General features: G+C 44.5%; 1 protein-coding gene across 1 annotated transcript in view; it reads right to left on the reverse strand.

Moving 5' to 3' along the window:
• Nucleotides 1–18,199, reverse strand: part of LOC308087891 (MAM domain-containing glycosylphosphatidylinositol anchor protein 1-like) — a gene marked incomplete at its 3' end in the record, with an annotated part of 190,761 nt that overhangs the window by 109,090 nt on the left and 63,472 nt on the right. The window contains exons 2-3 of the mRNA XM_080432121.1: nt 15,436–15,575; nt 92–266 (exon numbers count right to left, since the gene is read on the reverse strand). Coding sequence (XP_080288247.1) covers nt 92–266; nt 15,436–15,575 — 315 coding nt within the window. The remainder of the gene's footprint in view (nt 1–91; nt 267–15,435; nt 15,576–18,199) is intronic.

The raw sequence follows: 18,199 nt of genomic DNA on the forward strand, positions 1-18,199 counted from the left end.
AGTGGTGTTCAGCTGTGGTGAAGATGAAGTGGAAGGGCACTATGTAAATATATTTTTCATCTCTGTTGGTTCTGAATCCCTGTCCACTTACACTGCACATCTACGCGGATGGACTTGATAGCAGCCACCCCCACCCCGTTGTCAGCCTTGCAGTAGTAGCGGCCCCCCTGCACTCTCTGGATGACTTTGATACGCAGCGTCTCATTGTAGATGGACGTCTCCTGGAACTTCTCTGACGCACTGCCTGCTGTCTTCGTCCACCTGACCTGGAGGGGGAGAGAGAGAGAGATGGAGAGAGAGAGAGAGAGAGAGAGAGAGAGAGAGAGAGAGAGAGAGAGAGAGAGAGAGAGAGAGAGAGAGAGAGAGAGAGACAGAGAGAGTGAGTTGGGGTGGTGTCATAGTTTTTTGTAAAAACGGTCTAAATGCAAACATAATGAATGTGATCGATACATAATGATGAATATATATATATTTGTCATTAAAATTGGGTCTCTAAAAACAGCACACTGATTATAGGGGATATGTATTGAAGCACATTGTGCTTCAATCGGTTTCTGAAACGGGCCTCCAAATGGCAGCAAAATGTGCAGCAATGGATCATAGATGAGCGGTGAGCAGCGCGGTGGGATCTATGAGTGGTGAGTGGAGCAACAGGGAATCTCTTGGAGGAGGAGAGGAGTGTGAGAACAGCCTCATGACTGAGCGGGGGGAGTGACATTTCTCCCTGCTCAACACCTCTCACATGCTCTGGTTGACATTATTTCTACATCCCAAATAAGAATTTAAGATGGTGCCAAGGGCTGCGCGATTATGGCCACAATTATGGCCTAAATTATTATTTTGATCAATATCGAATCACGATTATTCATTCAGTTTAGTGACGAAAACATTTGTATTGCACTGTCTTATAAACACTACTTTCATATTCATGTTGTGCTACTGTACACTCCTGCTAATGTAAACATGTTTTTAATGGTCCTCTTTATTCACCTACTGTAAATTCTGTACATCTCAGAATAAAAACCAAAACTTAACACAAAATTAAATCGACAGCACTGCTTTCACTATTACATAGTGCGACATTCCTGCTAATTAACACATCAATGTCAATAATCAGACGATCATGTTCAATTAATTATGGGACGCCAAATTGGTGATCACGGCATTAGGAGATCTTGACAAGGTCTTTATGGGTCTTTCACGCTTCAGTTCTCCTATAAGGTCTTGGGAGCACTGTTATACAGGGAGCTACACCATGCTTTCATTTGATTAATCAAATGCACATATGCGCTCGGATGCACACCTAACACACAGTATGCACCCGCGGAAGGACGCACGCACACACTCACATGCATGCACATTCAGCAACATATGTAAATTGCTAAATCAATTGACTTTGGAACACTCTTCTTGTTCCGCAACGTGTGTGGTTAACTGTGTGTGTGTGTGGTTAACTGTGTGTGTGTGTGTGTGTGTGTGTGTGTGTGTGTGTGTGTGTGTGTGTGTGTGTGTGTGTGTGTGTGTGTGTGTGTGTGTGTGTGCATGTGTGTGTGTGTGTGTGTGTGTGCGTGTGCGTGCGTGAGTGTGTGTGTCCATTAATCCCTATTAACCTCTGTCTCTTATCAAGCTGGAAGAGACTATGAGACATCGTGTGGACAAAGAGGGCACAGAGGATAAAGGTAACTAATAGTGTGCGTGCGTGCGTGCGTGCGTGCGTGCGTGCGTGCGTGCGTGCGTGCGTGTGTCAGTGCATTTGTCTGAATGTGTGATCTTTCTGTGTGTATGGCATGTGTGAATGTGTGTCTGTGTGTGTGATCCTCAATGTGTGTAGGTTATAAAGTAGGTTATGGATTAGCGGATTAGCAGGGCCTGTTTGCTCAGCTCTGTTTGTAGGATGGATTTGGTGGAAGCAGACAACCATTGAATCAACCAGGGTAAGCAACCATATATGGTTTGCTTCTCCTGTCTGTCTGTCTCTGTGCGTGCGTGCGTGCGTGTGTGCGTGCGTGCGTGCGTGCGTGTGTGCGTGCGTGCGTGCGTGCGTGCGTGAGCGTGCGTGTGTGTACATGCACATGCCCACGGGCATATAATGATGATAGACACTCGAGAATGCATTGACTGTACATGTTTTAAAGTATGATCTTTATGTTTTTCATTGCCAAGGTTGCCTTAAAAAGAGAGAGAGAGAGAGAGAGAGAGAGGGGGGGGAAAACTGCTGTTCAATGCCATAAAGTATAAAGATCTCAAATAAAGTGCCGGTTTAATAGTTGTCACAACCATGTAACTGCACCCTTGATTCCCAATCAGGGTCTTTCTGGCTATGCTTTCATGTTTCTCTCCACTACCCAATCTAATCCAAGTAATTAAATCACATTCGCACTATTATCCGAAACAACCCTGTTTGTTTCATACACTGACCAGACACTCTTATCCAAAGAAATAACAATTCAGCATCATGCTCGAGGACTCTTTCATGGGACACACTGAGGTGTCTATAGGCAAAGCAAGGCATGCTTATTTGTACAGAACATTCCGTACACAAAGACAATTCAACATGTTTTATATAACACAAAACAAATACATTTCGTAATGAGTCTTTAAAGACTCCAGCAGACCCTACCAGGGAGATTCAAACCCCACAAAACAGGCTGTAGAACAAATGGGATTCTAACCCATAGTTATGGGGCTTGAACCCAACCAATATTAAAATCTGGGACTCAACCCATACCTCCAGGGGTATTTTAACCCCCCACAAAAAAAACTATTCCAATCAAAACGTCTGCAATTATATTGTTTTAGTTATGGGACATGAACCACACGGGACACTCCACTTATCTATAATTATGGAACTCGCCTGAATTTCCCCTGCGGGATCAATACAGGTATCTATCTATCTATCTATTTAAGGACAGGCACTGGCTGCCATGGAGATTAGATCTGGGGATTTGTGGATGCAAATCCCCAGCCAGGACAGACTCTCTCCCACATTGATGCTTGTAAGGCTGTGTCCTCTTAGACAACCTGTATTCACTTCATTGACAGCACAGTTCAGGTTCAACACACAAGCAGCTTATTTGTTCCTATTTTATAAAAGATGTAAAAAAAAAGAGTTCATTCAGTAGAATAAGTGACATCATTCTTGAGGGGTGCTTGTTTTGCACACGAATAATTGACTGTTTCTGGCAGTATGTCTCTTATTCCCTCAGTAGCCACGCACCAGGCAGGCAAGGACCACCCACTGTCTTTAAAAAAGGATGCTGGCTGTTCTCAGACATCTTTTCTGAAGTGATTCTTGACTCATTGCCACCAGAGTCAACCATACAGCGGCTTATCCATCCAACTGGCTCAGTTACAGTGAATCCGCTTAAAATGATAATCCTGTTATGTGGGAACAGTGTTTGGCACGGACACAAACCCTCACACAAAAATGAAGACGTTTGCATATACGCACACACTCACACATGCACACACACACACACACACACACACGCACGCGCACGCACACGCACACGCACACGCACACGCAAACGCTATTATGGAAATATTATAATCCAGTCAGGGTGAAGTATTGGTCATTTATTTAGGGAGATTCAGGCAGAGTAACAGCATTCATAGCAACAGAGCACTGGCCTCCATGGCCAGACCTTGCCTCCTGAAGTGTCATATGGGACACCTTTTATACACAAAGATGCTCTCCCTAAATGGAGATAAATACAAACGGGCTATACTAAGTGGCAGTACCATATATAATAGAGCTGACTGGTTATTACATTAGCAATGACCATGTATAGTCTCATTTAGTACAGATTACATGCTAATAGCATGGAGGAGTCAGCTCAGCTGTTAGATTGACAGCTGTAGCTGAGTTGGAATTAGTACATATATGTAAAACCTTGCTTCAATGAGATTGGATGGAAGGCCAACAAATACATATACAATATACTTGGAAATCTACAGTATACGTTTCTGCCACCATAACACGCACACGCTCAAAGGATTGAATACTTCACTTCATTTACCTCATTCTGCTCTTTTGTTTTTCATTCATTATATATTTCTGTCTTCCAGTTCTTGCCTGGCAGTCCTTTTTGCTGACATAGCGTGTGTGTGTGTGTGTGTGTGTGTGTGTGTGTGTGTGTGTGTGTGTGTGTGTGTGTGTGTGTGTGTGTGTGTGTGTGTGTGTGTGTGTGTGTGTGTGTGCGCGTGTGCGCGCGTGTGTGTGACTGAGTGCGTGAATGGGTGAATTTAACAGATTGTAAACCACTTTGGATCAAGGCGTTAGAAATGCGGACCAACTCAATCAATTGTGGCAAATTGGCACATCCAGGGAGTGTGTGTGCACAGTTTCACTGCGATCAAGCCAACGGTGCCAGAGATTAGCTGCTGACAGACGGACGGACACACACACGGACGGACGGACAGACAGACAGACAGGGGGTAAAACATACTCTCTCGCCATGCCTTTCGGCCTGGCGGAGACAATTATGACCCAGAGCAGTTGTCCAGTCTGTGGTGCAGAGTTGACACAGAGTTCAATACATCTGACTCACTGATATTGAACACGGAACACCTGTTTGTATAACTGAGTCACCTGAACCTGATGAACGTATCACTGTCTCTGACTCTGTAATGGGACGTCCCATCTGCTGATCAAGTTACACTTACATCTGAAACCTTAGAGGAGAAGGTCAGAATGATGATGATGATGATAGATTGTGGGTGGTGGATTTTTCTAAAGAAAAACTGATGTCATGCTGTTCTGTAGACGAAAACATTGTGCGGTGTTTTTCACCAAATAAATAAATATATAAATACACAAATACACAAATAAAAAAATAAAATGTGGTCCCTGCAGGGTTCAAAATGTCAACCATTGTGCCCATTCCCAAAAAGGCCAAAGTGACATGCCTGAACGACTGGAGACCTGTCGCTCTCACCCCGATCGTCAGCAAGTGCTTCGAGAAACTGGTGAGGGAATACATCAGCTCCACGCTACCTGCCTCGCTGGATCCGTGGCAGTATGCATACCACAAAAACAGATCCACCGACGACGCTATTGCCATGGCTCTCCACACCGTCCTCTCGCACATGGACAACAAGCTGCTGAAGGACAAATATGTACGTATGCTGTTCGTGGACTACAGCTCAGCATTCAACACCATTGTCCCAGCAATACTTGACAAAAAGCTCAGAGACCTAGGGCTACACCCAAGCATGTGCGACTGGATACAGGACTTCTTGTCCAACCGACATCAGGTGGTGAGAATGGGCAGCATCACATCCGACCCCCTGACCCTCAACACCGGAGCACCCCAGGGATGCGTGCTGAGCCCTCTCCTCTACTCCCTGTACACGTATGACTGCATAGCCACACATGTCTCCAACACCATCATAAAGTACGCGGACGACACGACAGTGATAGGCCGAATCGTCAACAACGACGAGTCTGACTATAGAGAGGAGATCAACTCACTGGCACTCTGGTGCCGGGAGAACAACCTCGCTCTTAACGTCGACAAGACCAAAGAACTGATCGTGGACTTCAGGAGGCCACGGAGAGACCATGCGCCCATCCTCATCGACGGTGCTGTAGTGGAAAGGGTCTGCGAGTTCAAGTTCCTCGGAGTACACATCGAGGAGGACCTCAAATGGGAGACGCACACCACACACGTGAGGAAAAAGGCTCAGCAGCGACTGTACTGGCTCCGCCGCCTGAAGAAGCTCGGAGTAGGACATCGCATCCTCAGGCTGTATTACAACAGTTCTGTTGAAGGCATCCTAACAGGCTGTGTCACGGCCTGGTACGGGAACTGCACTGCCCGAGAAAAGATCAGCCTACAGCGAGTAGTGCGATCGGCAGAGCGGATAATGGGAGACGAGCTCCCAGCGCTCCAGGAACTGTACAAAAAGCGGTGCGTGGTCAAAGCCAAGCGCATCATCAAGGACAAGCACCACCCAAGTCACAAACTGTTCAGACCCCTACAACGACCGCGACCGGGCAAGGGGCTCTACCGCAGTATCAAGAGTTCCACCACCAGGTTCTGGTGCAGTTTTAATCCGGCTGTTGTCAGAATGCTGAATGAGGCATAAGCCTTGTTCAGCAGCCTGACAACAGGCGGCACTGTCCAGCTGGCTGCAGACTTTTTTTTTCTGTCCAGCTGGTCGCAGACTTTCTCTGGCTCTTCCTGAACACACCTGTGGATTATACCAGGGACAAATGACTTGGACTTAGCCCCCCCTCGGACATACCTGTGGACTACACCAGGTACAAATGACTTTTTGTTGCACTCCCTCATGGAGCTACTTGCGGATTATACTAGGGTCAGTCCACCCTAGGTGGACACGCATTGACCTTTTGCACCTTAATCCCATGTATAACGCACTGACTTTTTTTGTCTTTTATTGTGCTCTTTTTTTCTCTAAGCACCTTAACGTCCATATGTATATCATGCACAGTATAAGTATATATCATGCACAGTATACATACATTGCTGCTATGCTCAGGCACCTTAGTTTTTATTATCTCAGGTACTTTGTAAATATGTAGATAACTTGTCTGGCCTTCTGTTGTTCTCTTGCTTTGATCTCCTTCCCACTTGCCCCCCACCCCTCTTCTTCTTCTCCCCCCCCCCCCCCCTCTTCTTTCTTTGGAATTAACGTTGCGATGGGAATGATGTACAAAAACGAATTTCACCCACTCTTTTACCTTGTAAACCTGTGATGTGACAATAAAACTGATTCTGATTCTGATTCTGATTCTGAAATAAACACACATTTGCACACTGAAATATTATGAAATCACTTCTTGTGATAGAGCAAGACACTTCAAACTGCTCGTCCCTGAGCACTCATAACCATCTGAGCAGAACATATACTATATGTGCCCTAGAACTGTAGGGCTGTGTATTGGCATGAATCTGGTGATACAATACTCACCACAGCACACGATTCAATATATTACGTTTCAATATATTGCAATATATTGCAAGCAAAACAATAAATTGCAATTTTAGGACATTTTAGGAAAACTGTCATAGTATAAAGAACACCACATATAAAAAAAAGGAAAGCAAAGAAAATAACATTTCCCAGTAAAACAAAACTAAAAAAGAATAAAGTGCCTGGATTAAGGAAGATGTTACACAACATACAGTACATCCTGCTTTAAAGGTTCACATTCCATGTATGCCAATGCCACAAGTAGTTATAAGAAAATGCATATAGCCCCTATAACATAATCAGTAATATTTTTGTGCAATCTGAACAAAGGAAATTCAAATTACATCTACCAATATCTTTACAAAATAAAGTGCTTTTATTGTCACATCACAGGTTTACATATCCAGCTGTTAAAGTTTGTACATGAGGTTAGATAGACATAAGGTGCCGGAACATACCAGCAGGTATGTACAGTACATGATATTAGACATTAAGGTGCAAACAAGAGTATCAGCACATTGTCAGATTAAACCACATAGTCCACCAAAGGGCGGTAACTTTCACAGGTACAATCCACATGGTAGATCCACAAGGAAAAGTAAAGTCCAGCAAAAAAAAGGTGCATGAAGAATGCAAAAACTAGAAAAAGTGCTCCTCGGAGCACAGGTCTCCGCCAGGTCAGGTAGGTTATTGTGGCCTCCTGTTGGCGCTATAATAGGCCAATGTGAAAAAGGTGCCATTTCTTCTTAGGCCTTGCACGGCAATCTGACACTGCATTCATGATTTGAGGCATTTTGTTAAAAAAAATGTGTTTTGCTAAATTAGACCTATTGGTGGCGCTATAACAGGCAAATGTTAAAAGGGTAGCATTTGTTCCTCAACATAGTGTGAATGTGCGTGCAAAGTTTGACCACAATCGGACGCTGCGTTCATGATTTGCGGCATTTTGTTCAAAACGGGCCACTCCTGCAAACTTTAGATGTGCATTTTAGCCAATCGGGATGGAATATGAAAAATGTAACAGATCCGTCTTGATCACATGACTAAAGAGATCATGTGTACCGATTTGCGTGAGATGTGGATAAAATCGGAAGGAATAATGTAAAGAAATATGTTTTACATAAGTCGGCCTCCTGGTGGCACTATAAAAGGCAGATGTGAAAAATGCAGGGCAAAGGTTTTTCCTTGACCTCTAGGGAGTGCGCATACAAAGTTTTACACAGATTGGTGCAGTTATAGGTAAAAACACGAATCGGGCTGTTATAGCGCCACCATGAGGCTGATTAGAAAAGTCTCAAGTGGTATGTCATACTCGGCATAGTGGGAATGTGCATGCAAAGTTTCACGGAAATTACATGCTGTGTTCATAATTTGAGGCATTTTGTACAAAACGGAGCAGTCCTGCAAATTTTGGAAGCCATTTTTAGCCAATCAGGATGGAATATGAAAAATCTGAAAGACCTGTTTCGTTTAATGACTATAGAGATACTGTATACCGATTTGCGTGATGTTTGGACAAAATCTGTAGGAGTACTGTGAAAAAATGTGTTTTGCAAAAAGCGGCCTCCTGGTGGCGCTATAACAGGGCCATGTGAAAAAATTGGGGCAGAGGTTCTGAATTGGCATCCAGGGAGTGTGTGTGCACAGTTTCGCTGCGATCAAGCGAACGGTACGGGAGATTAGCTGTCCACAGACGGACAGACGGACGGACGGACAGACGGACGGACGGACGGACGGTAAAACATACTCTCTCGCCATGCCTTTCGGCCTGGCGGAGACAACAAACTGAATTTGAGGTTAAATGCAAACGCTAAGGGGCAGCCAGTGCCATTCCCTGGGACCCCAAATGATGCCCCTGGGAAACACTTTGGTTCTCTGGAGAGCTGAGGGTACTCATGCCTGTGTTCCTTCCACCGACTCAGAGGAGTTTCTGGGAGTGACAGCAGCAGCAGCATCATCATGTGCAGTTGTTGGTGCAACATTGCACAGGCACTGTGGAATGCTGGAATGTCCTGTTCCTCTTGCAGCTGAAAAACATCAAAATATCAAATTTGCTACAGCTACAACAACACATAATCTGTACCCACATTTAAAAAGAAATCCCCCCCCTCCCCAACTATTAAAACGATATGGTCATCAATATATTGTAATAGTATTTACTTGCATTCTATGTAGTAAAAAATATATATAATCACTTACATTTACTTACATTTTGTTGCTTCTTGATGGAAGCCACCACAGCATCAGTCATGTTTGGAGTATGTCTCTTTGGTCTCTGCTTCAGAAATAAAGGGCAGATCCTTAAACCTAGGATCAAGAGCTGATGCCATGCACAGTGTCTCCCTCTCTCTGGCATATCTCTTTCCCAGATCTTGTGCTAACAACCTTGATGTCATTCACTGTCACTGTCACCCTGGCTTTTTTCTGTGCCATTGACAAGCTTGGCATGAAGTGGTTTGAGACAGAAAGAGCATGCTCTCCTCTGACATTACCAAGGTTGGCATCCTTCATCGGTTTCACAGCCTTGAGCACTCACTCTGAGCATGTGTGCCTCGCTCAGTGGAAAGATATGCTTTTCACTCCGTCTGATCTCTGATGAAAGGAGTGCTGCAAAGATGGCTGGTTGTTGTTCTAAAAATCTTTCTGTCATATCAAAAGAGCTGTTCCACTATGTGAGAATGTCTGTGATGAACCTGTGTTTTGGTAGTTGTAGTTGGTCTTGTTTGACTTTTAGCTGAAGGCTGGTTATGGTGCTGCATTTGAAAAATGCTGTAACACGTCTGATTCTACGAAGTAGTCTCGCCACTGCTGGCAAATTTCAGGCAGTGTGCAAAGTAGTGCACGTGGGTCATCTCGACAAGTGATCGTCCATGCTACGTTCATGTTGGATGCATTGTGGGTTACAATGACAGGATATTTTTGCTTCCAACCCCCATCCAGTAACGGCCTCCTTCAGCAACACTGTGATGATCTCTTCTGTGTGACTCTGCATCACTCCTGTTTGCAGCACATGCAAGTCCACCTTCCACTCATATGTGGGGCTGTAATAGTTACACACGATTCAGTGGCCCTTGATGTCCATGCATCACACGTGAAAGCGACTCTCAGCTGAGGTGAGAGATTCCAGCACGCTGGTTTTGACCTCTGTGTATAACTTGGGCACAGTGATGTCAGTGATTTGTTGTCGAGAGGGTATGGTGTAACGAGCCTCCATTATATTCACCATATTATGGAAACCTTAATTCTCTACAACACACGGAGGACACATACTATTTGCAAATTAAATACATTATTTACCGACTGCTTTGGTTGTACAGGTTCAGATCGATGGAAACTTTGGTGTGTTAACTTGATCCAAAGTGAGTTGACTCTCTCTCATCTCTCTTTTTAGCATCAGCTGTTAGCTGCTCCATTTGTACAGAATGGTGTTCCCCAAATGTGACGTTGGCATGGCACATTTAGCAAACAGCATGGCTCCTGTCTAACTCCTTAGTGCCTTCTTTATTGTGAAAGCCAAAGAAGCACTTCAGTTCCATACACAGCGGGAGTCGGTATTATTCTCTCATATTCAGTGAGTGTGTAGCGTCTAGTCAGCTAGGTTTGATATTGCTAATGCTGTGTGGTACTCCTTTTCACCCCCTCTCTCCCTCTTCTTCTCCTCACACTCCTCCACTCCACACCTTCCAACACTTTACCTCGCCTCCTCTGTCCTATCTTCCTCTCAGAATCAGAATCAGTTGTATTGTCACATCACAGATTTACAGGTCTAAATCAGTGGGAGAAATGTTTTTTGGTGCAAGCTCCATCATTTCTCTTCTCTTCTCCTCGCCTCACCTATCCTGTCCTCTCCTCTTTTCCTCACCTCACCTCTCCTCTCATCTTCTTTCTCCTCACCTCTCAACTTGTCCTCTCCTCTCCTCTCAGAAGGGGTCATGCTGTGATCTCATTTGTGTCTGGTTCTGGTTCCAGATTGGCTTCACTTTCAGTCTCTCTATCGATTGTCCTCTGCTCAGCCCTCAAGGACGGAAACCCAAACCCTGAGTCCCCCAACCGCAGCCCCCCCCCCCCCCACCTCCCCCTGTCCTCCTCCCCTCCTCCTACCTCTCTCCCTCCCGTGCAGGCACACACACGCACACGCAGGCACGCACACACTCTCTCTCACACACACGCGCACGCACGCACACACACACACACACACACACACACACACACACACACACACACACACACACACACACACACACACACACACACACACACACACACACACACACACACACACAGATCTCAAGGTTGCGGTGACCAGCAGATCCATGAATAAATAATAAGAAAGTGGGAATCACTTTCAGAAAAACCATTTACCCTTCTATTGTGTTCCTAAAGAATGTGCGCGTGTGTGTGCATCTGTGCGAGCGCGTGTGTCAGACTACAGTTGTTTGTTACCTAAAAGTCTCATCCCTGCAGTCAACCTGAGAGCTGTTACACACACCTGTGTGTGGCGGACCACGGCCACGTCACTCTGGCTTGGACATAACCATAAACAAACCCGACACGCCCATATATAGGCATGTCACTATGACTCAGGCATAACCATAAACAAACCTGATATGCCCATATCGGGTATATATGGAGATACAGTTGTCCAGAGCGATAGATCCGACCGCTATGCCCATATATGGTCATGCACATATATGGGAGCGACCCACTTGGCGCGCGCATCGGCAAGGACCGAGGGAGTGTGGTGCCCCCCACAAGTCATTCGGATCCGGTCCGGACGTGGATCGTGGATAGTTGTCCAGAACCGCTGATCCAACCAATATGGCCATATTTTGGCATGTTAATATACAGGGTATGGGCATATACCAATGACATCAGGAATCTCCATATATGGTCATACAAGGGACACAGGTAGACGACAGATACTTACTTACTTATGCCTGACACCCTTTCCAGGGTATAGGCCGTCGACAAGGGACCTCCAGAGTTCTCGGTCACTGGCATTCTTTTCTATCTGCGACCAGGTGCCTCCCAGCCTCTTGGTGTCTGCCTGGAGATCCCTCCGCCAGGTGTTTTTGGGCCGACCTCTGTTTCTCTTCCCCTGGGGGTTCCATGTCAGAGCCTGTCTGGTCGTATTTGACACTGGCTTGCGTAGTGTGTGCCCGATCCATCTCCATCTTCTTCGTCCGATTTCATCTGCTGCTGGGAGTTGTTTGGTCTTCGTCCATAGGTCTATATTGCTGATCTTGTCTGGCCAGTGTATTTTCAGGATTCTTCTGAGACATTTATTGATGAAGGTTTGCACTTTATTTGTTGTGGTCTTTGTTGTTCTCCATGTCTCTGCCCCATAAAGCAGGACTGATTTTACGTTAGAGTTAAATATTCTTATTTTTGTTTGTTGTTGTATCTCTCTAGAGCTCCAGATGTTCTTGAGGAGTAGGAATGCTGTTCTTGCCTTACCTATCCTAGCTTTCACATCTGCATCCGTACCACCCTGGTTGCTGATGATACTCCCCAAGTAGGTGAAGGACTCTACTTCTTCCAACGTGTTGTCCCCTAGAAGGATTGGCTCTGTGCTGGTGTTATTTATCTTCATGAGTTGTGTTTTTCCCTTGTGGATGGAGAGTCCTACTTGTGAGGAAGTCTCTGCCAGTATTTTGGTTTTTTCTTGCATTTGGTGGTGACTGTGGGAGAGTAGTGCCAGGTCGTCGGCAAAGTCCAAGTCGTCTAGCTGTGTCCATAACGTCCACTGAATTCCGTTCTTTCTTTGTTCTGTTGTTTTTCTCATTGTCCAGTCAATGGCAAGTAAAAACAGGAATGGGGATAGTAGACAACCCTGTCTGACCCCAGTCTTGATCTCAAACAGGTTTGTGAGCTCCCCATCGTGTATCACTCTACAAGTCATTCCAGAATAGCTGTTTTTGATTATGTTTACTATTTTAGTGGGCACTCCATGGTGTCTTAGTAGCTTCCAGGTGGTCTCCCTATGTACACTATCGAAAGCTTTTTCATAATCTACGAAGTTGACGTAGAGTGGTGCATTCCACTCTAGTGACTGCTCTATAATAATGCGGAGCGTGGCAATTTGATCTATACATGACCTGTTCTTTCGGAATCCTGCTTGCTGGTCTCTTAGTTGGTGGTCAACTGCATCCTTCATTCTGTCTAGGATTACTCTATTTAGCACTTTCCCTGGCACTGAGAGTAGTGTGATCCCTCTATAGTTGTTGCAGTTACAGAGGTCCCCTTTCTTTGGGAGCTTGTTGATAAGGCCCTCTTTCCAGTCTGCTGGTATCTGTTCCTCTTCCCAGATCCGTTTGAAGAGTGGATAAAGCAGCCTCACAGTGGTATCGACATCTGTCTTTAAGGCTTCTGCCGGGATGTTATCTGGCCCTGTTGCTTTTCCATTTTTCAGCTGTTGTACGGCTTTCCTGATCTCCTCTCTGCTGGGTATGTCACAGCTGATGGGGAGGTCGGTCTGTGCTGGTTGTATCTCTGGGGGGTTTGTTGGTGGGGGTCTATTGAGCAGTTCCTCAAAGTATTCGGCCCATCTATTAAGTTGGCCGTCCTTTGTATTAATGAGGTTTCCCTCTCTATCCTTGACTGGTCTTTGTGGCCTGCTATATCTACCTGACAGCTTTCTGGTGGTATCATACAGCTGCTTCATGTTTCCATGCCTTGCTGCGTCCTCTGCTTCTTCTGCTAGGTTGTTGATGTATTTCAGCTTGTCTGCTCTAATGCTCCTCTTTACTGTTCTGTTGACATCAGTATATTCTGCTTGCGCCTTTGCTTTTGATGCTCTTGTGCGGCTCTTTGTCACTACTGCTTTCTTTTCTTTCCTTTCTTGTATCTTTTGTTGTGTTTCTGCTGTTATCCACTCTTTTTGCTGGAATTTCTTATAGCCAACCACTTCTTGGCATGTTGAAGTTAGTGTGTCTTTAACTTGTTGCCACTGCCTCTCAATGCTGGTCTCGCCTTCAAGTAGGTCCTGGAGAACTTCGAATTTATTGGATAGTTTCAGTTTGAATTCTTCTTGTTTTTCTGCCTCTCTCAGTAGGCTCACGTTGTATTTCTGTCTGTTGGTTGTTGTCTCTGTCTTGTTTTTCTTTAGCTTGAGCTTCAGTCTAGCAGTTAGCAAGTGGTGGTCTGATGCTACATCTGCTCCTCTTTTGACTCTTACGTCTTGTAGTGATCTTCTGAATTTTTTACTTATGCAGATGTGGTCAATTTGGTTCTCTGTAGTATGGTCCGGTGATACCCATGTTGCTAGACGACAGATAGAGATCTCCATATATGGGCACAAAAGGGACACGGACTGACAGATACAGAGATCTCTATATATGGCCCGACCTCTAGATGTGGGTGCCGCGTGGGGGACGGAGCTGAAGCTATTACAGGCTGTCCCTATTGGCCGTCTAAGGGCACCTACCAAGTTTGGCGCCTTTAGCATGCTGGGAACTTGGAGTTATGGCTGTTTAAACTGCAGCCAAAAGGAACACAGAGGGGGTGGCCTGTAGTCCCTGGTGTGGCTATTCTGATGGCAGACCCCTGACCAGTGTTGGTGCCAAGTTTGGTGTGGATCGGTGCAACGGTGCGCCTCGCAGGTCCGCATCTTACGTTTGTGACCTCCACCCAACCACCCACCGACCAGCCTGCCTGCCGTCGGTTGCCCTCTAGGCAATTTTAATATAGGATTTAAACTTGAAAACGGGAGGGAAGGGTTAATGAACGTGACCTATTCCTTTTGTGACCTTCCTAACTGTCACATTTGCTTGTCCAGACATTTCATAATATTCACATCGTTAAAAAACACATGTATTTACAAAAGTGCATGTAAATGCATGTTAATAGACCTGAGCACACACACACTTATCTACAGGCCAAGTCAAGTCAGTTTTACTTAAAGCACATTTAAAAAGGCAAAAGTTGACCAAAATAAAAGTGCAGTGGAATGTGGTGGAAGGAAGGATGAAAGACAGAAAGAGAGACGGAGAGAGAAAGAGAGAGAAAGAAAGAGAGAGGGTGAGACAGGCATAGGGATCAGGTTATCTATAATATAGCTTGTGGAGGGTGTAGAAGAAACCCAGTAAGCCCAGAGGGACACAATCCCAGAATGCAGCAGTGTTCTGCTGAGGACAGGACAGAGGAACAGAAGGTTCTAGAAGGATGTTGTGTCACTGAGGTCATCACAGTTCACTCTCACTGCATTAATTTTGTGTTTGACTGTGTATGGACTATCATAGAAGACAAGAAATGACCTCCTTACTGGCCTTTGTTTCTATTGTGGTTAAAATAGCAGAATGACATACAGAGATGTGTACAAACCCCCCCACACACACACACACACACACAATCTATCAATATATTTCCTTTTCTCTCTTCTTCCGTATGTGTGTGTGTGTGTGTGTGTGTGTGTGTGTGTGTGTGTGTGTGTGTGTGTGTGTGTGTGTGTGTGTGTGTGTCTGTGTGTGTGTGTGTGTCTGTGTATCAGGGTGGTACCTGTGGTCGGGGGTGCCCTTTAACGATACACTGCAGTACCAGTGTGTCTCCTTCTTTGATGGTGTAAATCCTCTCACTGATGTTGTCTTCCTTGACGTTACATGCTGCACCCGAGTGCACGATCTGAGCATTGGCTGGAGCTGTGTACGCACACACACACACACACACACACACACACACACACACACACACACACACACACACACACACACACACACACACACACACACACACACACACACACACACACACACACACACACACATTGAGAGAGAGGGACAAAGACAAGTATTGAATAAATTATAACGGTATGCTATTTTCAAAAGATGTGTATTCATTATTACACATTTGAAAACTTGTCAAATGGGACTTTCTGCATAATGAGTATTTTCTACTTTTGGTACTATAAGTAAGTATATTCTGATGCAGATACTTTTGTACTTTTACTCAAGTACATTTTTAATACGGGACTTCTACTTGTAACAGAGTATCTACATTGCAGTTTTGATACTTTTACTTAAGTAAAACATGTGAGCACGTTTTCCACCACTGACACACACACACACACACACACACACACACACACACACACACACACACACACACACACACACACACACACACACACACACACACACACACACACACACACACACACACACACACACACATGCAGAAGACGTGCTGCGCAGGGAGAGAGACACACGTCGTTTCAGAGCAGGCCAGAGTGATCATCATCACACACACTGGTATGTCGGTGATAAAGGTTATAATTAATTAATCATTAATTTAATGACAGTATGTAGTAGTATGTAACTTAAATTTTTGTGGGTGTGTTCGGCCTCCGGCGTTCAATGGTCATATTATGCTGGTCACATAATTTAAAATGTATTTATTTTTCCGGAAACCCCATCTCGGTGTCTGCTGCGATACAAAGGTTGACATTTTTCTAGGCTGAATGAGCTAGTCCCCGCCTACTCAGATCATGCTGTGCTCTGATTGGAGAGAGAGAGAGGCTGAAGAGTGATCTACTGAGAATGGACATTCCTTGTAGGAATGTTCAACATTCACTGTTCAAGACTGAAAGGACAGTGATGCAAAGCACGCATGCAATTACAAACATACCTATTTGATCAAACGAGGAGGACAAAAACATTAGATCAAAGCCAACCTCCCCCAAACAATTTCACAACCAATTGCATGATGGGAAAAATCAAAGGGTTCTTATGAAAGTGATGAGTCTTTCGCAGGACTTTTACTGAAACGTCTCTCAGACTAGTGCTGCAGTCTGAGACATGTAAAGATGGGGTTCTTATTTGGTCTCATAAGTTGAAGGGAAAACTAATTAACCTGTGGCTAAAAGAAACTTAAACTATTCTAACTGCTGTGTGCAGTTGTTGTGAACACACTTCACAGCACCAGGCTGAATAATACTATAGTTTTCTAGTTTACAGGGGGAAAAAATTAATACTGTACATCTAACATGGAAAGTTCCAGTCCTTGATACTGATTGGCATGTTGTAAAATGCACACAGCAGGACCACATGTATCAGTATCACAGTGGTGTCATCTTGTTTACAATATTCGCCGTACTATTCAAAGGATGTATTTTATTTTACCTATGGCAAGGTAAGAGGAGTACAGTTTGACATTCACAGAATAGTTGAATATTCATTTAATCAAATATCAAAACCACTATTTGATGCTGTTTCTTATTCAACTATCTTATGCTTATCCAACAAAGGTGCAAGCGCGCAACATTATCTATAATAAACAGGTCACGAGTTTTGCGACTCGTATTGGAGTGAAGTTGATCTTGTATTTATAGCTTGCTGTTAGAGCATGTAATCATAACGCATCTTAGCCTTGCGGACTTAACTGTGGTTGTTGTTGAACATAGATAGGATAGGCTTGAACCAAAGGCAGCATGTACACTGTTGTGCCTATGTTCCATCGTAAGACGGTGTTGTGCATCAAAAATAGCAGATCTACAATCTCACTCGAGGGACTATCGCCTGGAACAATAATATTTCTGACGCGATCCGCCATTGCAGAGTGATTGCCCATCGAAAATGGCTCGTTTCCACCACGGTAATAAAGATATGGAGATATGGACCTTTTTCTCAAGGACTTATCATTGGAGTGGACGGGAGGTAAGTTTTTTGGCATGGATCCACATCCGTCCTTTCCATTTTAGAGGGTCCGTGAATCATTGCAAAGTTGCGTTAGAGTGCCCCATGTGGGAAAAAATTGAAAAAAGAAAAAAAATCTCCTCACGTAGATCTACGGTTATGGCACTCAACGGGTGTATTTGCAAAACTGTAGATCTCCGGTTTTGGCACTCAATGTGTTAAGACGTGGTCTGACCACGTCTTAACGGTATGCAGTGAATATTTTTAAGTCAAGGGGCATAATAGCAGATACCGCATTGCGCCCTTAATTAACATATGAACACTCCCCCATGTGTAAAATATGCTGGTGAGTCTTATTCCTTAAGCGTTTGCGTTCAGCATAACTTGCATAATAGGGATTGCGCATAAGATGGTGGCGTTATCACCTAATTATCACCTAAGACATGGATTTAAGACATGCATAATAGGGCCCAGTGTTTTAATGAGAAATGCTTGTTTGTATTAGATGACAGAATATGATATTTCACCCGCGAATAATCAAATATTTGACTTTTGGGGTATTAGAAGCCGAAAACACAAAAATCCCTATTCGTAAATGCCCTACCGTTTGATACCTTCCATGCATTTGCACA

Source organism: Gymnoscopelus braueri (genome assembly GCF_963280865.1).
Source record: "Gymnoscopelus braueri genome assembly, chromosome: 1".
Taxonomy (NCBI): Eukaryota; Metazoa; Chordata; class Actinopteri; order Myctophiformes; family Myctophidae; genus Gymnoscopelus; species Gymnoscopelus braueri.